Source organism: Eubalaena glacialis, chromosome 2 (genome assembly GCF_028564815.1).
Source record: "Eubalaena glacialis isolate mEubGla1 chromosome 2, mEubGla1.1.hap2.+ XY, whole genome shotgun sequence".
Lineage (NCBI taxonomy): Eukaryota > Metazoa > Chordata > Mammalia > Artiodactyla > Balaenidae > Eubalaena > Eubalaena glacialis.
In genome coordinates this window covers 65,712,454-65,739,527 of record NC_083717.1, presented here as the reverse complement: position 1 = coordinate 65,739,527, position 27,074 = coordinate 65,712,454, and the positions used below count along the sequence as shown (strand labels likewise).

General features: G+C 35.8%; 1 protein-coding gene and 1 pseudogene across 4 annotated transcripts in view; one reads left to right on the top strand and one right to left on the bottom strand.

Annotated features, from left to right (window-relative positions):
* Positions 1–27,074, bottom strand: part of UACA (uveal autoantigen with coiled-coil domains and ankyrin repeats) — a 112,536-nt gene that overhangs the window by 28,154 nt on the left and 57,308 nt on the right. Inside the window, exons 2-6 of one of the 4 annotated variants that reach the window (XM_061180127.1) lie at positions 14,960–15,504; positions 12,694–12,827; positions 7,664–7,752; positions 4,199–4,263; positions 3,353–3,410 (exon numbers count right to left, since the gene is read on the bottom strand). The exons of 1 other annotated variant lie outside the window; for it this stretch is intronic. In XM_061180127.1, coding sequence (XP_061036110.1) covers positions 3,353–3,410; positions 4,199–4,263; positions 7,664–7,752; positions 12,694–12,827; positions 14,960–14,998 — 385 coding nt within the window. In that variant the 5' untranslated portion in view covers positions 14,999–15,504. Of the gene's footprint in view, positions 1–3,352; positions 3,411–4,198; positions 4,264–7,663; positions 7,753–11,683; positions 11,759–12,693; positions 12,828–14,959; positions 15,505–27,074 lie in introns of those variants that run through there. 2 more of the 4 variants (XM_061180126.1, XM_061180129.1) reach the window with 2 other exon arrangements.
* Positions 22,029–22,471, top strand: LOC133085077 (ubiquitin-conjugating enzyme E2 N-like; annotated as a pseudogene).

The following is a 27,074-nucleotide window of genomic DNA, read 5'->3' as shown; positions in this document are numbered from 1 at the left end:
TGAACATTTTATAAATAAATTTTCTAAATTTTGGTAAAAAAAATAAAATAAAATGAGGTAGAGAATCATGAGTCCAGAAATAAAAACAAGAAATAAAGGAGGGTCAAGAACTTTATGTCCAGAAAATAAATGGTTCCTGACATATGGAAGTGGATGGCAACAAATAGGCCAGAAACTTACCAAGGTTTTGAGGGAATGCACTACCCCAAAATCCAAAAGCCCAGTCAGCTAAAACTAATAACTCTTCCTGTGCTTAAGCTGCCTATATAGAGGGCATACTTTCCAACATCCAATTTACCTGTGATCTTGGAGGATAATGGACAAGAACCTCCCAGAAGGCAGAGCTAGGGCCCACAGAGGACAATAAGGGATTTCTCCTAGGAAACAAAACCAGGGGGCACCTGAAGGAGCTAAGCAAGAAATTTACTCCAAGATCTCAGTTGAAAGCCTTTGCAAGTTTTGCTCAGCAGTATTTGATACCTGCTGTTGACTAGTGATTGCTGTGTATTTACCAGTTCTCCCTTTTCCAAAAGGGAGTCTTTATTTTACTTATCTTGTTCTTGCTGCATCACTATATATTGTGAGGAGCAGATCTCTTTTCTTTGAGTTTACAAACTGTTGGACCATGAAGAGCCATTTCAGAGCCAAAAATACACAAGTGCACATCACCCAGAAATCCCAGACTTTGAGGTGGCTTCAGTGACTGAATTGGTTATGTATCCTCTCCCTTGGGGTGGGGGTAATGTTCTATGTGTGGGAAGTAGGGGCTGCAGGAATATCTGGAAGGCCAGAGGGCTGGACTGTGGCAATTGTTACCAAAATTTGTTCTCCCCTTCTTCTACAGTGTAGCAGCTCGGCCATGACTAGTTATCTTGAGATTACATTTCTGGGCCTCCTTTACAGATAAATACAACCAACTGACTTTGCTCTTGTTGATGGATTATGAGTAGAGGGCTATTTACCACTTCCAAATCTGGGCCTTAGACTGTGGGCATGCGCTCCTCCTATTCTCCTTCCCTTTCCTGCCAGCTGGAACGCAGATATGACTACAACCCTGCTGCAATGACATTGCTGAGGAAGATACCAGAGGAAAGTGGAGCAACAAGATGGAAAGAATTCAGTTCATGAATGACCTCAAGCCACCTGCCAACCTATACCACTCCATTTTTTTTTATAAGCAACTGATATTGGAGTTCTTTTACTACATCGACTCGGTCTTCATTCTAACTTCATCTGTATAGCTACTGAACAAATATTAATATTTCAATCTGTTAAGTTGTACCAGTTTTAAAAACAGGGATAATAAAATCTATAATATACAAAAAATTACACATATTTACTGTACATATTTTGATGAGTTTGGGCAAATGCATACACTGTAACACCCTCACCACAATCAAGGTATTAAACATATGGATCACCTCCACAAATTTCCTTGTGTCCTTTTGTGTGTCTGTGTGTTTTTGGGGGGTTTTTTTGGTGAGAATACTAAGTACTCTATCCTCTTAATATATTTTAAAGTATACAATACCATATTGTTAATTATGTGCAATACGTTATTACATTACATTATACAATAATTATATACAATTTTTGTATAATAAATATACCTCAATTAAGCAATAAAAAATATAAAAACAACTAGGAAAAGTTGAACATTGAGTAAATGATATTGAAAACATTTTCAAATGCATTAGGTGTAATAATGGTATTACCCTTAGGTTACAAAATAGAATCATTATCTTTCAGAGATAAAAACTGAATTGTTTATGGATAAAATTATATGATGTCTTGGATTTGATTTAAAATATGCCACGTAGAGGAGAATAATGGGTGGTGGTATAAATGAATCAAGATTAGCCATATGATGACAGCTGTCTAAGCTGGATGAAGGGTATAAGGTATTTTAATATGATAGTCTAACTTTATGTTTGAAATCTTCCATAATAAAACATTTTTAATAATTTTTAAAACATGATTATTAATAAGGTTGGATGGATTAAAAAACAACTATGAGAAGGTGGCAGGAGAATAGAAATATCATGTGACACGTATTCATACTTCATTAAGCAGCAAAATCATTTTAAAATTTCCATCAAACACAATAAATTAGTGCTACAGAAATGAATTATATTTTTTTATGATTTTAAGTTTAATTTATAAATTTGTTTTGATGATTCCATAACTACAGAAGCTTGGTAAGTATATCACATATGAATCTAGGTCTATGTTTTCATTTATTTTTTAATTATTTAATTATTTTTATTTATTTAAGTAGTAATACAAAATTATCATAAAAATATAAAGTATAAAATAAAACTATAGAAACTCACAGGGGTCATTGTGAGGCTTAAATGATAATGTATGTAAAAATGTTCTGCAAATAACAGCACTCTATACCAAAATTTAAAAAAATGCATTGTGTGAGAGATTAAACTATCATAAAAATACATAAAATATTTTTAAAAAGGAAGAAAATCAAAAGTATAAAAGTTTGAAGGAAATTTGAAGTATAATACATTTTTAACAGAGACTACTCTAATCCTCTAATCTACCAAGGATATTCCATATACATGAAAGGAAACAGTAGGGTTTTTTTGGTTTTTGTTTTCTTTCCTTTGAACGCCTAGTTAACTAGGAATTTCAGTCTTAGAGGAGTCTGCCCAGGGGTCAGACTATCTTACATTCCAAAAATCCTTAAATATTTAACTTTTTTCTAATCATTTTCTTTAAGACACCTAAAGAATAATGCAGATAAATTTTGATATACAGTATGATTAATAAAATCCTTGAAATTACTAATATAAATCTCTTTTAAAATAGAGCAAATTACAATGATATGTAATTCAGCACTGACACCTCTAAATCAAAACAAGCACCATCACCATTAATTAAGAAGTTACTACATGCCAGGCACTATTCATGATTCAGTTATAACCACTACTGCAGTAGTATTAGTAACTTCATTTTGCAGATGAGGAAAATGAGGTTGAGACATGTTAATGAGGTAAATATAGTTTTTAAGAAAGAGAAAAGTCTTCCTCGTTCCCATTTCTCCTACCAGTTCCCAAGCAAACACATGGTACTTACAGCTCCTTGAGAGCAGGATTATGGTTTATTCATCTTTGGACTTTCAGTATCTAGCAACCTGGCCTGTAAATATTGGCTGAATGATTCTTTTTAAGCCGTACAATCCAATAAATTTCAAATCTGAATAAATAAAAAATTCATAACATTCTGTTTCTCCATGAATTATACAAATATATTCACGTTAAAACTTTGAAATTAATTTAAATGCCCAGCCATTTTAACAAAGATTTGTTTATGTCCAAGTGAAACCTTTGCTTATTACCTGCATCGTGAAGTGCGGTTCTTCCCTGCAGGTCTACATGTTCAGTGGGACAACTGTACTGTTAAAACACAGAAATTTAGTAATCTAAGAAAGTTTTATTTTCAAGTTAAATATCGAGACTCAAATGAACAGCTGTTATTTAATCTTAAAAATATTGCATTTATCAAAAACTCTAAAGAGTACTAGACAAGCCATAAATATTTTGACATGTGGCAAATATAATAACATTATACTGTAAATTTAATGGTATTCCAGTAAACAGGAAAACATATGGTACATTACAATAGCATGAAATATAGAAACTGTTATTGTTTGGGGTTTTTTTCCAGCAAGAATTAAAACTTGAACAATTGAATCAGAAAAAACAAATGAGTTCTGCTGTGAAACTTAGTGGCAAACATGTTTAAGGAAATGTGTGACTAGACCTTTCAACTGAAAACGTAATTTAGCCCACTAGTTCACAGAATTTTGTGGTTGCCTGATTATAAGCTTAACTAATGATGTTATTATGTAGTCTGAGTTACTGATGTTTATACAGAAATATATAGATCCTATGCTGTATCACTTCATCTCAAGTCATATACCAGATGACAGAAAATTCCAATCTCCAGCTAATGTCAACAGGAAGGTCAAGTCTTTGTTGTTTATTTTTAATACACTGAGTTATGCAATTCACTTCCCTCAGAGTTTTTGCTCTTTATTGTTCACATTCTTTCACAAATGATGGAAAAAATATTATGTAAGCTAATAGTCAAAGCTAGCCTACTATTTTCTTTGATCTCAAGTTCCCAAAACACATCTATTATTTGCAGTCAATAAAGTCAAAGTATTAACCACTTTTACTACCTGTAGAAGTTTTTGTAGACACAATGCATGTCCATACTTTGCAGCCAGGTGAAGAGCATTCCTCCCTAAAAAAGAAATAATTTTAAATACATGATAAGGGTTATTTTTTTCACATGTAAATTTTCCTTAGAAATGTGCTTCAGTTTTCCAAAATCAGTTGACAGACTACTTCATTTGTAGGCATGCTTTAAGTTTCTAAGATGTCTCACCCAGTTTCATATTTTAATTAGAGATAATGTACACACCAAAACAATGAAGGTGGGAAGAAAAAATAAACATACAAACTCATTACAGAGCAAGAATTTTGTCTTATTCACCACTGTATCTCCAATACCTGGAGCAGTTCCTGAGACAGAGTAAGTAATTAAATATTGCCATAGGAGAGAAGGGAGAGAAAGAGAAATAGAAAAAAAAGGAATGGGGATAGGAGGGAGAGAAAGATAACTAGATTTCACATAACATTTCTCAATAGGCAGTGTGGATACTAAAATGGAGAAAGGTTAAGAGATGTGAGTCAAAGAAAGGGTATTCTCTAACTAATTTTTATGCTTCAACTAAAATTCAAAGTTTACAAAGAGATTCTGTCTCTGAAAATCAGACAATTTGTTCAAATATGTGATTAAAATGTACAAATTTAAAGGAAATGATGAGGGGAGCAGGGAAGAGGTCACCAGATAATCTGGAAGGTTAACTCTGAATATTGAAAAAGGTAATTTGCAGAGAACATTCTACCTCCAAACACTATTTCTCCTAATTGTACTTCTTTACACAAATATCTTTCTTGGATGGTGAAAACTACAAGGGTTTCACCAGAATATTCCAGCTTCCAATCTTTAATGCTCTTAATTTCCCTCTAACTTCACAAATTTCTCCAAACATAATTGTACTTCACAAGTAGACCTTTCTGCTAGAAAAGTAATGTGTGTTCTGTTCATCCTGGATGAAGGAATAAATTGACTTTCAACTCTTATTCAGTTTTTTTTTTTTTTTTAATAAAGTTATTTATTTATTTTTGGCTGTGTTGGGTCTTCGTTTCTGTGCGAGGGCTTTCTCCAGTTGCGGCGAGCGGGGGCCACTCTTCATCGCAGTGCGCGGGCCTCTCACTATCGCGGCCTCTCTTGTTGCGGAGCACAGGCTCCAGACGCGCAGGCTCAGTAGTTGTGGCTCATGGGCCCAGTTGCTCCACAGCATGTGGGATCTTCCCAGACCAGGGCTCGAACCCATGTCCCCTGCATTGGCAGGCGGATTCTCAACCACTGCGCCACCAGGGAAGCCCCTCATTCAGTTTTATATGCATGTAGATACGTGAATAAGTTTTGCTGGGTCTGATCATTTCTGTGTAGCTAACAGGTTCTAGAGCAAAAGGCAGTGAGTCCAGACCTTTGAACAGATATAACATATTCAACCACTCCTAAACATCCTCTACAAATAAATCAGATGTAACAATTTCAAATTTCAATTTGCTACTGTTCATGGACAAACTTTCTAGAAACATTTCACATCCTGAAAAGCGACTAGAATAACTGTCACTTCCATGAGAAGTAAGAGAGAGCATGGAGTGGATAGTGAGGATAGACACAGTGGCAACAGTCCCTGGTGTTTACCAAAACGCCACAGAAACTTGGCCACATTAAAATGTCAGGTCAGGGCTAAGGAAATACCAAATCCAGCCACTTGAGATAGTACAGCAAAAAATCATGGAAATATCACATCTAAAGCATATCACCCTGAATTACACCAAAGGCGCGTACCTGGCAAGACCTGGGTCACAAATACCTCAAAACCACACTAACTTGAAATCTGGTTATTTTCAATCTACTTTTATATTGCTAGCAAATAAAGGAGTTAAGATAAAATACATAAAGATTGTTTAATCAAATTTTTATCAAATATCCACATCTGGATTATAACAGACAATATAACAGCAAATGAGACAAGGTCCTTGTTCTCAGGAAAGGACAACTCTAAAGACAAACATAATTAAACCCATCAATAAAAACATGACTAAACAACAGCAAAAACAAAAGACAAAATGGGTAAAGCAAGGTATGCCGGAATGCAGTATATGAAAAGACGTCGTCTGCTGAGCTTGGGAAACCATTTGAGCTTCATCTGCACTGAAGGAGGGAGGGCAAAAGTCACTTAGATTGGCCACTAGGCCGAAATGTCCAGAGCAGAAAGAACACAGACAAAAACAAGAAAGACACGTGTTTGAATTGGAATCAGCACAATAAATAAATAAAGTCTTATGAATTCTGAAATGGTATGGTTAATCCAAAATTTCTAAAAATAAATATTCTTCTGCATCAGTGGAAAACATATATATAAGTAATAACAGTTTTTTGTTCATTCAAAGGTGGCAAATAAATTGAGTTTCGTCTTCAATTAAGGTAACTTTAGGTAAAGATGTTCCTCACTAACTCATTTGTGATCTCTCTCTCTCTCCCCCCTTGCCTTCCATTTCCAAACACAATGCTGGTTAACAGTAATGTATGTATTTGTCCATACATGGAGTCATAGGATAAAACATTAAAGTTGTTAAGGACATTCTCTGCTCTAGGTCAACTCCCGTATTTAACTGAATAACAAAGTAGAAGTGCAGAGAAATAAGCTGCCACAGGTCTCAGAGAACTGAGAATGATTGTCCAGATGAACAGAAAACTAAAACACTGAAGAAAAGCAATAGCTATACTCAAATACTTAAAATCTATCTTGTGATGTGCAGACAAACTTATGCTGTAATATTTTTAAAGATAGACATAGGTATGACTAAGTTTAAGCAGAAGGCCTGGTAAGAGACAGACTTAAACTGTCTATTAGAAATAATTTTTATAAATATAGCTAGCTAAACACAGACCAGGTCTCCTCATGAGGCATAATGGTTAAAAACACAAACTCTGACTGCGACTCATCCACTGAAAGACCCTGGGCAAGTCGCTTAACAGCGCAGTGTCTTGCAGCCTCATTGGCTTGATGTGAGGATAAAATGAGTTAGTACGTGTAAAGCGCTTAGCAGAGTAGCTAAGTCTATGTTAAATAAGTATCACCTCTTCTTGTTATGATCACTACTGGTGATGTTGTTATTATGAGACAGTTAGTTCCTCCACACAAGAAATGTCCAACCAAAAACCAAATGACCTCAGGACAGCGAGAATTCATACACTGAATAGTATATGAGTATAAACTAAATGGCCCCTAAAGGTTCTTCAAAGTCTGAGATTTTAGAATCCTGTAGCACTACCAAGACCAGCCCTAGACCTCAGGTCTCCAGCTGCTCATCCGTTCGGCCATCCTTTCTGCTACATCCCCAGTACTTGCCCTCTCCCCCAGAGCAATACCTCAGCTAATTAGAAACAGAAAGTTAAGGACTTCTCTTTGTAAATCACATTTAGGTCTGATTTAGAGCATTGGCAGTGGACAATGCTTGTCTTCTCTGTTGGTAACTGACTATGGAGGCAAACGTACCTGCGGTGTCACTGGTTGTAATATCAACTCCATGTATGAGGATGGCATTCAAACACTCAAGATTCCCCTTTGAGGCTACAACATGAAAGCTAAACAAAAAGAAAATACTTGTTATGCCATGGAAACTACTCAAGGTCAACTTAAATGTTACATAAATGTCACCTTATATTCAATACTCACACATACATACACACACGGGTGAACATGCATTTTAAAGGCTACATTAGAACACCTATATATTTAATATAAGAAAAAAGAAACCTATCTCATATTACTGAAAAACTCATTTTAATCCAAATTTACATTATTACCTCTATACTTTATCATTTCAATAACAAAGGCACTGGTGTTTAGACCTTAATAAATGCACTGAAAAGTTTCTATCAGATTATTTTGCTTAGTTTCAAATATACTGAAACCGCCAAAACAAATGAAGTTACCACAGAATGCTAAGGCCAAAGACAGATCAAAACACTTATCCATCTCTTTAGAATTATCATATTAAACCTGGCATAGAAAAGTCTTCAAAACAAGCTAAGCTACACTTGAAAGCCACAAAAGATCTGGCATCATCTTCTTCCTGAAGTACTACCACATTATTCTTCCTTTTACTCAGAGACCTGTACGACTGGTTCAAATTTCACACAAACAGACAGAGTTTAACACGTTTTCTAATAAGGCAAGTAAAGCCTGCTTAAAAAAATAACTTTAAGCCATCAAGTACTCAAGATACATGATAAAATATCCCATTGTTTCTTTGATCATCTAATACTTTCTTAATCAATAAACATTTACAGAAATATTTTGTGTGCATTAAGAACTGACATTGTAAGTAAATACTGTAGGACTTGTTGGCAAAGGACACTGAACTCAGGTCCTAAACGAGTATCGTACCCGTCGTGAAGATGCCAGGAGGTAAAGGCTCAGCAAGGTGCCTGGATACAGACACACTTGGCAGCACACTCCCTGTCGGGGTCCTCCCTAACCATACCATTTGAAAATTTTACATTTCCCCATCCGCTGCAACCTTAGTACTCCTAGCTCCCCCACCCTGGCCTTCATTATTCTAAATAGAATTACACATTTTCTAATACTATATATAAATTCAAGATTTATTTTCTTTATGGTCTATTAATCTCTTCCTACTCAACTAACTAGATGAAAGTGGGAATTCTTGTCTGTTCTGCTTCCTATTATATTCCCAGAACCAATGAAAGTACCAGACAGATGATGCACCCTCAAATATCTGAATAACTGAATGCTTAGAGACAAAACCTGGAGATAGCTAGCAAATTCATTTCCAGATATTACAACACTAGTTATGCCTCTATTAGTATTATAAGGGATATAAATGCAAACTAGAGACTGAGCACTACTAAGTAAAGTAAACCAGGTTTGTGTAAAGTTTGAATTAGAGAGAAAGAGATGTTTCTGATAAAAGGAATATAGTGTTCTTAAAAGTCAGATAAGTTCTCCTTAAATTGCTATAAGGCTGAGGGTATCAATCTCTTTGCAACACTGAAGTGGGGAATTATACTATGCAATGCACCATGAGAACCTTTTGAGGAATGGTAATTTCCGTCAAGCAAAGGTTTTTAGTCTTCCAACAATCTTGGGGATCTCATTTTTTGTCTGCTTGTTTTCATTTCTTAGCTCACAAAATCTGAAAGACTTCTTTCTTCAAAATAACTCAACATTATACTGATGATGCACTTAAAAGGGCAGAAATCACAGCAAATCTACAATGCATTATTAATACTGTTGTGCTATAAACAGTAGATGTGCTTGAGAAAGAAGATATATCAATCATTAAATTGTATGCAGAGTTGCAAAGGAAATTTGGAAAACTGCTTTATAGAAATACTCTTTTTCAATTAAAAAAATCAACTTTAAGTTTTCGCTTTTTAAACAAGACAAGTACTTTTACTTCTATAATAGGAGATCCAGGTAATATGGACAGTCCCCACCTCTGAGGACAACTAGAAGAGCTGCATAAAAAATACTACATCTGCTTGAAGGTATCAGTAGGCTAACAAGATAGTGAAAAATTACTAGGCCAGTATGTGGGGAAGGACAGAGGCCCAGAGAGGTGAGCTTGGTATTTGGGGCTCCTTTTTGTCTAGGAGCATTTGCTGATTCCAGAGAAAACAGCTGGGAGGCTGAACGGTACTTTTGACAGCCTGAGGGGATGGGGAGACAGGAACTGGAATCCATGGCTCTCCAAGTGGCAGTGAAGATTCTTGGTGAACCTGCCCCATTTTGCGTGGGCAAAGGGCTACACCCTAGGAAAGAGGCGAACAGGAAGAAAACAGATCCTTGCAGTGACTATGGCTACGCCTCAAGTATTTCATTTTTGAAATTGGATAGAGGTCAAGAAGGACATGTTACTTTTGTCTTAAATTTCAAAAATTAAAAACCAAAAAAATCATTCAAAATAACATTATTTTTATAATTACAGAAAATATATTTGTAATATGTCCTATACTTGACTAAATATAAAATGCTTTAATTAAGAAAGAATACAGGGGGCTTCCCTGGTGGCGCAGTGGTTGAGAATCTGCCTGCCAAGGCAGGGGACACGGGTTCGAGCCCTGGTCTGGGAAGATCCCACATGCCGCGGAGCAACTAGGCCCGTGAGCCACAACTACTGAGCCTGCCCGTCTGGAGCCTGTGCTCCGCAACAAGAGAGGCCGCGATAGTGAGAGGCCCGCGCACCGCAATGAAGAGTGGCCCCCGCTTGCTGCAACTAGAGAAAGCCCTCGCACAGAAACGAAGACCCAACATAGCCAAAATTAAATAAATAAATAAAAGAAACCATGTTCTCATGTGAAAAATTAAAAAAAAAAAAAATTAAAAAAAAAAATCTCTGAACTTTAAAAAAAAAAAAAAGAAAGAATACAGTTTGTGTGTGAATAACAAAAGGAAAATATTTTATCCTATGAATCCCAGAAAGAATTCTACTTCCTACAGTGAAAACCTCAGAAACTAATACTACTCAAATATTTCACAAACTAAAGTTCATAGTTAATCAAATTACACCAGATTTTCATAATTCTGACCATTAATACAAATAATTTCCCTCAAAATTGAACCTTAGATCAAAAAAATCTGAACAAAAACTCAAGTAATCATTCATTCAAAACATTCAAAGCATGGACGGACAGAACTGAAGAAATTAGGTTTCACTGAAGATTTTCATCCCAAAGAAGATCCTTTTATCTTTTAACATCTTGGCATTTTGGAAAAAAAAATATGAAAAACAGTCAGTTTTAGATATTAAATTTTCACTATTTATACTGTGAGCCCTATAAATGGTTTAAAATTAGCAAAAATAGAAGCAGGACTCAAAATAACCAGTTTCTGTAGCTATCAAATTGCCTACTTGATAAAACTGAAACAGTATAAAAAAATTGGAACTTCTCAAACTTTATTGCTCTTATGAACAACTTAAAGTCACGCTTTGCTATTTTCACTATACTTAAATATCTAAGCATTCTAAGGTAGTGACCTACATCAAACATTAACTATCCACTTCCTAATATTCATTTCTATATTTAGTATCTGGTTTCCAGTTATAATGGTCTAAAAAAAAACTTACACAAGTATAAGGCGGAGAGGAATTTCAGGAAACGAGACTTTTCACCTCTAACTTTGGAAGGTTTCCCAGATAAGGTTTTAACTGCTATATTTATAGAGGGTAGTAACAGAAGCTAGATCTAACCTTTAACCCAACTGCTCCCCATCCTCAACAGGAAGAGAAATGATAAAGACTGGGGAGGGGTGAGAGAAAAGATACCTGGTTCATAAGCATGTAAAGTCCTCAGTAACACAAAAGCAAAAGGGTAGGATCACTACCTGTATCTCCCTAAGTCACACTAGTCATTCTGCCTCCCTACTGCCCTAAACATTCTCATTTAAATTAATTACCCAAATATAAAAATGGATTGGGGGTTAAGAGGAAAAGGCAGTGTAATTTACAGAACTCTTCCAAGACAGAAAACTTGGGTTTACATCACAGACCTGTGACATTTTTTTTTGTTGTTGGCTGCATTGGGTCTTCCTTGCTGCGTGTGGGCTTTCTCTAGTTGTGGCGAGCGGGCTTCTCATTGCAGTGACTTCTCTTGTTGTGGAGCACGGGCTCTAGGTGCGCAGGCTTCAGTAGTTATAGCACGCAGGCTCAGTAGTTGTGGCTCGCGGGCTTAGTTGCTCCGCGGCATGTGGGATCTTCCCGGACCAGGGCTCGAACCCATGTCCCCTGCCTTGGCAGGTGGATTCTTTTTTTTTTTTAATTAATTAATTAATTTATTTATTGGCTGTGTTGGGTCTTCGTTTCTGTGCGAGGGCTTTCTCTAGTTGCGGCAAGTGGGGGCCACTCTTCATTGCGGTGCGCGGGCCTCTCACTATTGCGGCCTCTCTTGTTGCGGAGCACAGGCTCCAGACGCGCAGGCTCAGTAATTGTGGCTCACGGGCCTAGTTGCTCCGCGGCATGTGGGATCTTCCCAAACCAGGGCTTGAACCTGTGTCCCCTGCATTGGCAGGCAGATTCTCAACCACTGCGCCACCAGGGAAGCCCGGCAGGTGGATTCTTAACCACTGTGCCACGAGGGAAGCCCAGACCTGTGACTTTTAATGAGACTAGACCAAGTTATTTAACCTCTGTAAACTTTTTCCTACTTTTTTCAAAGGGCCACTGCGAGGATCAAATATGATAAGGAGTATAAAAAAGCTTATAAACAAAATTGCACCGAATAAAAATGCACCAAATAACCCAGGCTATGGTTTGCCACAGCGCCCAAACAACTAGACCACTGGGTAGTATTTTAGTATTCTTTCTCTCACTTGAAAATCTTTCATATTGAGAACAATTATTAGTCCAAATTGTTTGAAAGTGATGTTGAAAGATTTTATAGTGTGGGTTTTGATAAAGGTTTTTTTAAATTAAATGTTGACAACCATAATTCACAAATTTCATTTGTATCCCAATGGTCTACCCAAATTCCCTTTAGGGAATTATCGTCAGTAATACTCACGCAGATCTGCCTTCCACATCTAGTTTGCCTGGATTGACCCCTTTTTTAGCAAGGAGTGAGGACACTTTTTCTACATCTCCCCTTTCTGCTGCTTTCATCAATCGGTCATCATATTTGTTCCAATCTGCTGCTTGCTACAAAAAAGAAAAAAAGAATGTAAACATGGCATACTATATATATTAGTAAGACTTTCCACAGAAGGGGAGAAAAAAAAGAGAAGGGAAAGCAGTAATGTATAATACATCACTCAGTTACCAGCTGCACCCCAAATTTCCTTGTCCCTGCTGTTCCAACATCACAAAAAGAACCTTTCCAAAACACCTAATGTACAAGAAATATTTTAATTATACTTTTGAGAAAAAGGATGTCTCTCATGTTTTCTGCCCTGCTTTCTTTGCCTTCAGAGCAGAGAAAGGAGATGAGCAACTGTTGAACACCTACCCTGTTCCAGGCATGAATGACTCGAACAACCCTAGTAAACTAGAATTATCATCCCCACTTAACAGATGAGAAAAATCAAGGCTCCAGGGACATTAAATGACTCAAGCAGCCAAGCCCAATCAAGATTTCTCATGACTTCCAAAATCAGTGTGCTCTTTTTTTTTCCTATTCTGTAACTCATGCTTTCAGATTTGGCTCTGATTATCTCCCAAGACCCTTAGATACAGTGGAATTCTGCACACCTTTTAAGAACCCCACCACCACTACTCGTTTAAAAGGCACTGTTCGAAATATAATTATGGAGGCAAATTACACACATGTACACTCAAGAGAAAAAGCAATCCATTATGCTTATATATTAGGATAAAAAGAAACTTCTACATAGAATAAAATGAAAAAAGACTCTAAAGTATTAACTACTTAAAAATCCTAAAATTATAGGATCACAGATGACTTTCATTTTCTTCCTTCTTTACATTCAACATATATTGCTTTTGTTAAAAAAAGATTTTTTATTTCAACAAAAACTTAGTGCATGTGTATTTAAAAGGAAGCTCAAAGGCAATTTTTTTTAAATAGGAGAATGTATCACATGATGTATATTTTAATTATATCAAGGTTATCTTTAGCTCTGGAGACAATATATTCAAGACATTCTGAAGCCAATAACTTCAACCTTTTCTTAGTAAGTAGAAATGTAGAACCCAGCACTAAAATATACATTATTTAAACAAGTAAGGTTTTAGCCTTTTAAAATTCTATACAGTAAACTTATTGCTAAATTCTTTGCTAAGTCCAGCATCATTTCTAGAACAAAAAAAGATGTACCTATTTTTCACTTAACTTACAAAGCAATTCCTATATCCACAAATACCATAACAAATTTCTGGAGGGGGGAAATGAATCACTTAAATGAAGCATATCCTCTAAATGTTTGATCAGTATGATTATTTTATATCTACTATCCCCTCTAAACCGGAAAAAAAGAAAGCAACCAATTTTCTAGCTAAATAAGCGATGTATTCATTAAATACTTGAAGTGAAAAATATAAAAACTGAATATGAAAAAAGATAAATACATTAAAATTTTAACCCACCCCTGAAATCTGATTCAAGTACCTACACAGACTTCAGAATTGTTGTCTCTAGTCAAATTTGGAGATGAACCCACTTCCTTCTAACTTGAAAAGTTCAAATTACCAACTATAAGTAGTGGCTAAGCCCGACTCACTGGCTCAAAGTCTAAACTACATTTTAGGCATCCCCTTTCTTTAGCTTTAAAACAAAACAATCAGTTTACTGACTCTAAATTGGGGAGTGGTAGTAGATGTAGGCTTTGTGTTTTCAAATGCCTGAGGGATTAAGTCATGTTTAGCACACAAACACTTGCTCTAAATTGATTAGTTTATCCTTGCAGTTAGAACAACCCAACTTTATTTCCAGGTACAGTCCTGGTGGAGAAAGGAGCTATTTAAAACACTAAAACAATTGTAAAATCCAAAAGTAAGGCTCTTTAAAAGATAATTAAATGAGATTAAAGTCTCATATTATCCTGTGATTCTCAATTCTACTCCATTAAGCACTGTTTTCCATTTTAACAGAAATACTGCTCAATTATTAAGATTCTATTATATGCTTTTTAAACACAGAAAAAGAAACAAGAACTTTTGTTTTCTATCACTAACCCCAACCTGCTCATCAAATAAAGCAGAGAGAATATAATAAGACAAGGAAACCAAAATTAATAAAACAGTACATTTTAAAAGACTACAGTTCAAAAAGCCTAGCCAAGACTCTTGTTACACTGGACTACAGGGATACCTACTCTGTTCTTAGGAGCACAAGAAAACCAACAGTTCATCATAGACAGGATTTAGTTTCTTGTTGCTAACAGCAAACTACTTCGCGTTAAGTTACAAATCTCTGTAGCTCACAAAGCAAGCCCTCAGAGAAACGCCTAACAAGTGACTCGGTCCTTCTCGTTACACCTCTTCCTGTTCTGCAGTCCTCATGCTGGGCTACACTTAGCTTGGATCTCTAACGATATTTTCTTCGTCTTCAGAATCCTTCTCCGCCTTCATAACGCTTGAAAATTATCTTCCTTGCTGTGCAGCACTTGAGTAAGAGCAGCCCCAAATCAGGTACTGTAACTCCTCCTGTTCGTTATTCTTTAGAAGCTGTCTTTCAAAGTTGTCCCTTTTCAGGGACTCCACTGGAAAACTTCAACTCTGCATCCTGCCGCCTCAACACTGCAACACAGACCAGCGTCTGTGCACGATAAAGCTGTCCACATCCGAATCATCCCGTAAGCAGTGGGCAGGCTGTCTCCCATTGGTCAGGATCTATTTTAGATGCCATAGGCCTTGACAGCTGAGTGATAGATAGAGAAGAGCAGCTAAGAATATACTGTAAATTCATGCTTCTCCTCTGAGTAATAAACTTGAGGTCTGCTAGGGAAAAATGACTCAAACACATTGTAAAACATGCTTATTATATCAAAGCAACTTGCGTGACATCACGACAAAATTGTTAAGAGACAAATTTGGTTATTCCACAAAACAATATTTAAAACCAGTTTCAGTCTTAGGATCCTCTATCATGAAGTTATAATAAACTTGATAAACAGAATATAAAATTCTATTTTAAGCAAATGTGTCACACTTTAATTTAAGGAAACACACACACACAGAAACATTTTCAGATTTTCTCCATTTTCCTTGTACCCCTATCAGTCTCGTTCCGCATACAACCAGGTTTCAGCTTACAACTGCTGCCAGTCTGTCTCCTAACACGTTAAATGAGAAGAGCCAGAGGCACTGCCAAGACATTAAATAGTCTGCATTATGATGAATACTTTTCAACAAATTTTAAATTTAACTCAGTACTCTTAATTTCCAAGCTTAGCACCCTGCCTAATACAACAAGTAAATATTTTATCAGTGGAATCAAATTATCTAGATTCAGGGATTTCAACAAACAAATAAAATGATTAAATACTAGAGGAGACAAATGCATAAATCACTGAACAAGACTGTAAATAAAACTCCATGTGGGGACAAAGCAAACAACCTCTCCACATTCTCCATGATGTTTAACATGCTTGTACCACAACATTCCTTACATTTTCAAGGATGGTGACAAATGTCTACAAGCTCCAGGGTGTTCTGTACCTTCTAGTTCCCACAGTAACACAAGAGTAATTTACACTTCCTCCAAAAAGGCAGATTTGGGAAATCATTTCATGGGAATGCTAAACATCCCAACACAACTGTTTATAGGAAGGAGGTAACTCTATACTATAGATCATGCTGCCAGTTAAAAGTTCTGTTACGAATTTCATCAAGAAATCCATTGCCTACTATTTAAATTTAAAATATTAGGCACATATTCTAATTATAAAATATATAAGATCATATACCATAATGTTTTATTTTTGAAACAATGATTTTTTTTTCCCCCAAATCACATTAGACATCACAATGGATTCTTGGCTGGACCCAGAGACTCCACCCACTCCATTTCACCCTCTTCAGAGGAAATCTGGGTGGGATAGAACTCAGGCCCTGTCCTTTGGTTAACAAAGCAAGCACATTCTTTCTATATATAGGACAGCAAAGGCAAAGGAAATAAAAAGACAGGGGGAAATCTGTAATGAGTAATAAAAGCCATATATGCAGCTATCTGTGCTAATAACTAAGGCTCAGGAGATGGGATTTACGTGCCCTCCTATTCTGCGGATATCCAGAACCTCCCCAGGCTCTGTGACTTACTCTCTTGTTCCTACTCTCGCTCCCGCCTTCCCAGGTATTTCCCAAGAGCTCTAAGCAAATTCCCACCTCTGCTGTCCCCTGTGCCTGTAAGTTTCTTCCCTCACCTTCATTCTGGTTCTTCTTAAATATCACTGCGTTAGAGGGCTTCTCAAACCTCTGTATCTAAACAGTACCAGCCCCATTCTACCCTTGCCACTCTTTATCTTTCTGCCCTGTTTCACTTATCTTCATAATAGTTATCAGTATCTGCCCTTATATCATATGTTTACCTGTTTATCAGCTTAATGCCTGTTTCTGGTATTTACTTCAAAAGTAATCAGAATAATCAGGGGGACAGATTGAATTCAACAGCACATTAAAAGGATTATACACCATGACTAAGTGGGATTTATTCTTGGAATGCAAGGACAGTTCATCACATGAAAATTGATCAATGTAATACACCACATTAACTGACTTAAGGACAAAAGTCCATGATCATCTCAACTAATGTAGAAATATCATTAAATAAGATTTAAAATCTTTCATGATAAAAACACTCAAAAAACTGGAAATAGAAGGAAATTACCCCAACATAATAATGGTAATATATGAAAAGCACATAGCTAACATCATATTCAATGGTGAAACACTTATCCTCTAAGACCAGGAACAAGAAAAGGATTCTCACTCTCACCATTTTTATTCAACATAGTATTAGAAGTCCTACCCAGAACAATTAGACAAGAAAAGGAAATAAAAGGTATCCAAATTGGAAAGGAAGAAGTAAACTTATCTCTGTTTGCAGATGCCATGATGTTATACATAGAAAACCCTAAAAATTCCACAAGAAAAAGAAACTGTTAGAACTAATAAATGAATTCAGCACAGTTACAGGATATAAAATCAGCACACAATAATCAATTGTGCCTCTGTATACACTAACAATGAGCAATCCAGAAATAAAATTAAGAAAACAATTCCACTTACAATAGCATCAAAAATAATACAATAATGGGGATATATGTATACTTATAGCTGATTCACTTTGTTATACAGCAGAAACTAACACAACATTGTAAAGCAATTATACTCCAATAAAGATGTTAAAAACAAAACAAAAACAAAAACACTAACTTGAAAAAAAAAATAATAATACAATAACTAGGAATAAACCTAACCAAGGAAGCGAAAGACCTGTATACCAAAAACTACAAAACATTACTGAAAGAAATTAGAGAAGACACAAATAATAGAAAGACAGTTCGTGTTCAGCTTGGAAGACTTACTATTGTTAAATGTCAATACTACTCGAAGCAATCCACAGATTCAACACAATCTCTATCAAAATTCCAAAGGCATTTTTTTCAGAAATAGAAAAATCCAGCCTAAAATTCATACTGACTTTCAGGGGAAACCAAATAGCCAAATAATCTTGAAAAAGAACAACAAAGTTGGAGGTCTCACACTTCCTGATTTCAAAACATATTACAAAGCTACAGTAATCAAAAGAGTATGGTACTGGCATAGAGACAGATACTTAGATCAATGAAATAGAATAAAGAACCTAGAAATAAACCCTCACATATGTGGTCAAATGATCTTTGACAAGGGTGTGAAGACCACTCAATGGGGAAAGGACAGTCTCTTCAACAAATGGTGTTGAGGAAACTGGATATCCACATGCAAAAGAATGAAGTTGGACCCTTATCTTACACTGTATAGAAAAATTAATTCAAAATGATTAAAGGCTAAATTTAAAGACCTAAATTTAACATCTAAATATAAAACTCCTAGAAGAAAATATAGGGGAAAAGCTTCATGGCTTTGGATTTAACAATGATTTCTTAGATATGACACCAAAAGCACAGGCAACAAAAGCAAAAATAGACAAATGGGACTACATCAAACTTAAAAATTTCTGTACATCAAAGGACACAAACAACAGAGTGAAAAGGCAACCTAAAGAATGGGAGAAAACATTTCCAAATCATATATCTGATGAAGGTTTAATATGCAGAATATGTAAAGAACTGTAACTCAATTATAAAGAAACAAATAACCCAATTAAAAATGGGCAAAGGACTTGAACGGACATTTTTCCAAAGATGATATACAAATGACCAACAAGCATATAAAAAGATGCTCAACATCATTAAATTAGAGAAATGTAAATCAAAATCATAATGAGATATCACTTCACACCCATTAGGATGGCTACTATCAAAAAAATAGAAATAGTAAGTGTTGACAAGGATGTGGAGAAACTGGAACCCTTGGGCACTGTTGGTGGGAATGAAAAATGGTGCAACCACTATGGAAAACAAGATGGAGGCTCCTCAAAAAATTAAAAATAGAACTACCATATGATCCAGCAATCCCTTTTCTGGGTATATATCTGAATGAATTGAAAGTAGGGCCTCAAAGAGGTATTTGCACACCCATGTTCACTGCAGCATAATTCACAATAGCCAAGAGGTGGAAGCAACCCAAATATCCATTGATAGATGAATGGATAAACAAAATGCGGTATATACATGCAATGGAATATGAATCAGGCATAAAAAGGAAGGAAATTCTGTCACATGCTACACCATAGATCAATCTTTAGGACATTATGCTAAGTGAAATAAATCCCAGCCCCCCAAAGATAAACACTGTATGATTCTACTTATATGAGGTATCCAAAGTAGTCAAATTCATAGAAACAAAATGTAGAATGGTGGTTACCATGGTCCGGGGAAAGAGGAAAATGGGGAGTTGTTGTTTAATGGATATTGCATTTCAGATTTGCAAGATGAAAACCTTCTGGTGATAATTTACACAACAATGTGAATATACTTAACACTACTGAAAGATTCACTTAAAAATGGTTAAGATGGTAAACTGTGTGTTTTTTTTTACCACAATTAAAAGTAAAAATAATAAAACAAAAATGCAATCTCTCACAATATCATTAGCATGATTCATATCAATTAATAAACTTTTCAAAAACAAAATTAAGAGGGTGAGGATATACATGAAACAAGATTGGCCATAGGTTAATAATTGTTAAAGCTGAGTTATAGGTTCATTGGGGTTCATTATACTAAACTATTCTCTCAACTTCTATATATTTCATGCACTTTTGATACATGGTCCAATAAATCTGATGTATAAACTTTTAAACTATATTACATGCTTATTACCAAGACCCTTCACTGATTCATTAACATGGCAGGAAACGCAGTACATATCCTTTCCACTCAGTCTTCTCTGGATTAAAATGAAGCTATTGTCATTCACAACCATATACTTACAAGATGAGCCCTGTGCCATCGAATGAAAGCATTCTAAAAAGCAGTAAGTTTTTTAAAAAAGCATTAATGTTTACCACATATTATAATAAATATATTTCTATACTTCAGTACTGCACTGGTTTGAAAAGAAGATATTCATCAAACTCAGAATGCAGCAAGCCAACACATCTATGGTAAAAGTCAAAATACAGCTATTTCTAGAGAATAAATATAACATTCTAACACAAAGCAGTTATTTCACTAGGTAGACCTAAATGGATGATAGTTTTAAGCTCTAGATCACCATAAAGGAAACCACTTAAAAGTTCTGACAGTGATTCCCTCATATTAGCATCAACTGCAAATTCATAACTTTTTCAGAAATTAAATGATATTTAAAAAATTTTTAAAGTAATTCATCTTCAATGTAGAAAATCTGTAATATATTTAATTTTACATATAAAAATAGAAATGACCTATAATTCCACCATGCAGAAAAAAATTAGCAAAAATTTTGTATATTAAGCTCAAATTTCTTCTCTGTTAAAAGGTTTAATCAAAATTTTTTAAACATAAATAAGTCCAACAGTTGTTTCATTTATGCAATATTTAGGATAGAAGGTCTCCTGAGAAGAACTTTATAGATGCAAATAAACAAGTAGACTTTAAAATATATGCAAATTCATATAAAGTACTTACATATTTAAGGGATGGACTCAACAGACCACAGCTAATATGATTTGAAGACCAGTTTTAGACTAAAGGCAATTTTGGATACATTATCCAAAAGAGAAATATACAGGATTACCACAAAACTTTCATAGAAAACTGCTTAAAACCAAGAAAAGTCATGCTAAAGAAAAGTACCTAATTCACAGATCTTCATCATTTTGGTGTCATAGACCCCATTAAGATCTGATGAAAGCAATGGACCCTCTTTTAAAAATTATACATAAGCACAGAATCAGAAAAATTTACATTTATTTTCAGGGGGTTCATTGATCTCCTCTCTACAAATATGGAGTCCATGAGCCCCAAGATCAAAAACCCCTAATATAGATAAGGAGAAGCAGCAAAAGAGTTTTGTCTTTTATATAATGTTTATAAAATAAGTACTGAATAACTGCCAAAAGATGGGATATTTGTTCAGTAAAAATTTACTGAGCATCTATGTCTAAAGGAATATGAATACTTGACTCAACATTCAAATATACATGATCATTTGATATGTGCTACACCACACGTTAGGTGCTGGATATACCATAGAGAACAAAACATACATGAGACCTGGCCTCAGGCAATTCACAGGAATAAAACCCAGTCACTTTCTTTTTATTTATTTATTTATTTATTTATTTATTTTTTTTTTTTATGGCTGTGTTGGGTCTTCGTTTCTGCGCAAGGGCTTTCTCTAGTTGCGGCAAGCAGGGGCCACTCTTCATCGCGGTGCGCGGGCCTTTCACTGTCGCGGTCTCTCTTGTTGCAGAGCACAGGCTCCATATGCGCAGGCTCAGTAGTTGTGGCTCACGCGCCTAGTTGCTCCGCGGCATGCGGGATCTTCCCAGACCAGGGCTCGAACCCGTGTCCCCTGCATTGGCAGGCAGACTCTCAACCACTGCGCCACCAGGGAAGCCCCCAGTCACTTTCTTTAACTGATCTCACAATATGAAAAAGACACAGATATATACGTAAACATGCACATAATCATAATACACTGCTATAATACCACATTAATTACATGTAAGGTATAGAAGTAGTTCAAAAGAGGGAAATCAGAAAAAAAATTTGTAGAAAAAAAATGACTAAACTATCTACTAAAAGATGAGTCGGGAGACGAGACCAGAGGCTGAACTCTGGATCTGACAAGATGGCTGGGCTACCCCTCAGGATTATCAAGGAAACCCAGCGTTTGCTGGCAGAACCAGTTCCCGGCATTAAAGCAGAACCAGATGAGAGCAACACCCGTTATTTTCATGTGGTCATTGCTGAGCCTCAGGATTCCCCTTTTGAGGAAGGGACTTTTAAACTTGAACTATTCCTTCCAGAAGAATACCCAATGGCAGCCTCTAAAGTATGTTTCATGACCAAAATTTATCATCCTAATGTAGACAATTTGGGAAGAATATGTTTAGATATTTTGAAAGTGGTCCCCAGCACTGTAGATCCGCACAGATCCAGGCTTTGTTAAGTGCTCCCAATCCAGATGATCCATTAGCAAATGATGTAGTGAAGCAGTGGAAGACCAATGAAGCCCAAGCCATAGTAACAGCTAGAGCATGGACTAGGCTATATGCCATGAATAATATTTAAATCAATCCGATCGTCAAGTGTGCATCACTTCTCCAGTTCTGCCAAGACTTCTTCCTTTTTTGTTTGCATTTAATGGACACAGTTTTAGAAACATTACAGAATAAAAGCCTAGACATCCTCAGTCCTTTGATGATTAAATGCCCATTAGCAAATATGTCTTGTCCTGATTCACTGTTGTAAAGCATGATCAGAGGCTAGAAGTATCATCTGGATTGTTGCGCAACATTTAAAAGCAATGGCCCCTTTCTGCTTTTACTCATTTCCCCCATCATGGTTTAAGTAGAAAGCACTGTGAATGAAGGTAGTTGTCAGGGTTAGCTGCAGGGGTGTAGGTGTTTTTCTTTATTTTCTTTCTTTATTTTTTTTGGTGAGGGGGAAGTTAGTTTTATTTTAATTTTATGGGCTCCTTTCCCCCTTTTTTTGATGATCTAATTGCAGTGGTTAAAAGCAGCTAGCCAGTTCTTTAGAATGTGCTCTCTAGCCAAGTCTAACTTTATTTAGATGCTGTAGATGGACAAGCTTGATTGTTTGAACCAAAATGGGAAAATTAAACAAACATCACAACCCTCACTAATAACATTGTGACTTTGTTGTCAAGTGTAGAATCCTCCCTTCAAGAAAAAGCTTGTGACCATTTTGAACGGCTTGTCTGGAAACTTCTGTAAATCTTATGTTTGGGGCTTCCCTGGTGGCACAGTGGTTGAGAATCTGCCTGCCAATGCAGGGGACATGGGTTCGAGCCCTGGTCTAGGAAGATCCCACATGCCGCGGAGCAACTAGGCCCATGAGCCACAACTGCTGAGCCTGCGCGTCTGGAGCTTGTGCTCCGCAACAGGAGAGGCCGCGACAGTGAGAGGCCCGCGCACCGCGATGAAGAGTGGCCCCCTCTCGCCACAACTAGAGAAAGCCCTCGCGCAGAAACGAAGACCCAACACAGCCATAAATAAATAAATAAATAAAATGACGTAAATTATATTAAATTAAAAATAGACAAATTAAGGTCTGGCCATTTTTTAAAAAATCTTATGTTTTAGTAAAATATTTTTTGTTATTCTAAAAATAAAAAAATAAATAAAAAATAATATACAAATAAAAGATGAGTAGAGAAATCACCAGGTTTGAAATAGCACCACAAATTAGGAAACTAAACACAACTGTAGCCGTTTATGGTTTATGAAGCACTTCATATTCATGATATATCAATTTAAAAATCTATTCACATATGACTCCCATACACATTTGCAACCCAGGCTTCTCTATCTCCAGGCCCATGTATTCAAATATCTTCTCGACAATTCTTCTTCAGTGTCTTAAAAGTGCCTCCATGTCCCAAACTATAAACATGTTCTTCCTCCTGAAATCTGATCCTATTCCAAATTTCACTAACACAGTAAATGATACTATGATCCATCTAGTTGTACAAGACAGAAACCTAGAAATGAGTCTTGACACCTGACTCACCAAATCCCGGTGACTTTACCTGCCCATTATTACTCAAATCCACCTGCTCATCTCCAGGTCCATCGACATTACCCTACTTCAAGTTAGCACCATTCCTTACCAGGATGACTGCATTAATCTCCTCAACAGTCTGTCTATATTCATTCCAGCCCCTTCCCTTGTATTCTCCACACTGTAGCCAGAGTGATTTTCAAAATGAAAACCTAATCATACCACCACCACTACACCACTCCCTTCCAAATACCCTCTCCCACCTCGCTTAAAATCCTTCAGTAGTTTTCTGTTCTTGTAGGAGACAGACAAATTCCTTTATGATGTCTACAAATCCCTGAATGGTGTTACCCCTACTACCTCCCTCAGCCCCATCATATGAAATGCTAACAGTGTTTTTCATATTATACATGCAGAAATTGAGTCACTAGGAGATTATGGGATTTCGTATAAGGCAATTGCAGTTAGTTGCAGAATGATTAGAGAATCCTATTGTTATGACTTGTTTGTCCAGTCCTTTCCACTAATGAAGCTATTTCCATTTCTTAAATCATCTGAAAATAAATCTTTGATGTAAAAATGCAAGTATCTTTAAAAAATTTAAACATCATTAACTTAGATGTTCTTTACAGCAAAAAAAAAAAAAAAAAAGGACAAAAATTTCCACATTTGCATATGCAAACTTTAACGAAGCACCTACTACATGTCATGCATGGCACTAGGGATATAGAAGTGAGTAAGACAGCCAAAGTCTCTCTCCTTTTTTAAACTACTTTATTAAAGTATAATTGACATGTAAAAAGCAGTACATATTTAATGTATACAACTCAATGAGTTTGAGAATAAGTCGATTCCAGTGAAACCACCACCACCATCAAGACCATAAACATATCAAAGTCTCTCTTCTAATGGAATTTGATGTTCTAAAGGAACAAAATAGGGTTAAACAACTAAGGAAAAAAAAAAAACTATCAGATGAGAATTCGGAAGGAGATGCGATGGAATGCTGGGGATAGACTATTGGGTTGGGTAACCCAGAAACTTCTGAGAAGGCGATATTGAAGATGGGATCTGAGTGAAAAGGAAGAGCCAGCCTGAGAGAATTTACATTTCAGAAGAGAACAAGCAATGAAGTGAGTTTGGCATGGTTGAAAGAAGGCCAGTTTAGCTGACTAATAATGAGTAAGAGGGATCACGGGATGAGGAGGGGGAGGGGGGCAGGCACTACCAGATCTAAAATGTGAGATTCCCCAGTTTTGTCATCAAAATTTTTCAAAAGGGACTTATTCAGGAACTAAAGCAACTCTTCTTCATAAGGTTCTTTTGGTCACTTTAGAATCAAGTCTAAAAAAATAATTCATCCTAAAGTGCTACTTTTTTTCACTTCCAAGCATTTATATTGAACAATACACAGCTAAGTCTTAACTTGCCTTGAAATGTTTATAAGATTAATCAATTATCTTAACATAATAAATATCATAATGTACCTCACCTACCTCAGACCTGGAAACCTAAGCAAACTTTGCAATGAACTACACTAAAAAAACCACCATAAAAGAGAAATAGCACCCCAAAAAACAGAATTTCACAATCACATCCTCAAGATAAGGCTCTTCAAGAAAAAGAACATAGAGGCAACTAAATAAAGTCTTCTCCGAGTGGAAAAAAAACCTAAATAAAAGCTAAACAACACATACATTTAGGCAAACCCCTAAATATCTAATTGAAACAAAGTACAACAGGCTTCCACAGTATCCTACGATTATCACCATTCCTGTTACTAAACCCAAGACGAGCTCTGCCACATCTGAAAATGGAGCAAACAGCATAAAGCAAAGCTCATGAAGCATAAACATTCCTTGAAGATTAGGCTGCACAATTAAAAACTGTTCTACAGTTCACTGGATTGATGACAGTTAGAAATATTTCCCCCGTTCCATTTAGTCCAAAGATTATTTACTCTTCTTTCTTATATAACAGCAAATTAGAGCTTACATAATAGAAAAAGGAAAAAAAGAATGTTAAAATAAACCAGGAAAACAAAAGCTGCGCATCCACTGTCTTCTTCCCAGACCCCAGACTCTCTTCCCCTTCTGATTTTTCCTTATCCTTATTTAATTAGGCCCCATCTTATCCTCTCAAGCCTTCCACTGTGTGATCTGAAAGTACTATGTAGTCAGGACTCAATGGAACAAATAGAGGAAAGGGAAAATTATACCCCATCAATCATTTTTCTGATTAAGACGTTAACAGGCTTAATCCTGCTTTACTGGATTTCTCTACATAAAAATGTCAAGCACAAAAAAGACAACAATAATAATAACTATTATTATTACTTAATAAATCTAACATCTTAAGGACTGAAGGTGCTATGAAATCTAAAAAAACTTTAAACAACTGAAGTCAAAAAGACTCAGCACTGCTTTGATAAGATTTCCTAACCACCCAGTTTGATTCTATTCTAGTCTGTTGTATAAATACCAGACTGTCTACCCCTAACTATTGCAGGTATTTGCTCCTTTATTAGAACTGTCTAGGGACCCAAAAGAGGTTATTTAAAATAGACAGGAAATTGCCTCTCCAATTTTAATAAGCAACATTTGTTTCATAATATTACTTATTTCACCCTTCCTCACCAGAAGAAGCATTAAATTCTAAAGTAAATATATATATAGATCTTAAACACAAAAAATTATAAATGTATATCATACAAGAATAGAGCTCTCAGGCTGGATAAATAAGATTTTGTTTAAGATTCCCTTTAAAATGTTAAGCAATTGGTTATTCGGGAGAAATAAATATAAACTTTTTCCCTAGAAAATTTTAGAAAAAAATGTATTCAAATTAGAATTCTTTAAATGCCTAAATGTCATGAGTGAAATTTTTTCAATATAAAGGTAAAAACAGAGAAGGGTCTATTATGCCTCCTACCCCACCTTACATACACCAATGAACAGAGTAATACCTCTGACGAGTTTTAACAAACATTTTGGCTAATGTTTGATATATATATATATATCTCAAAACAGGACAGATTTAGGAAGCATTCTATGTTTATTCTTGATAAAGTAAAAAGCAAAACAGATACACTTAAAAAAGAGCCTCTGATGGGGTTTGACCACAGTGAAAAATAAGAGATATTTTTGTTTCT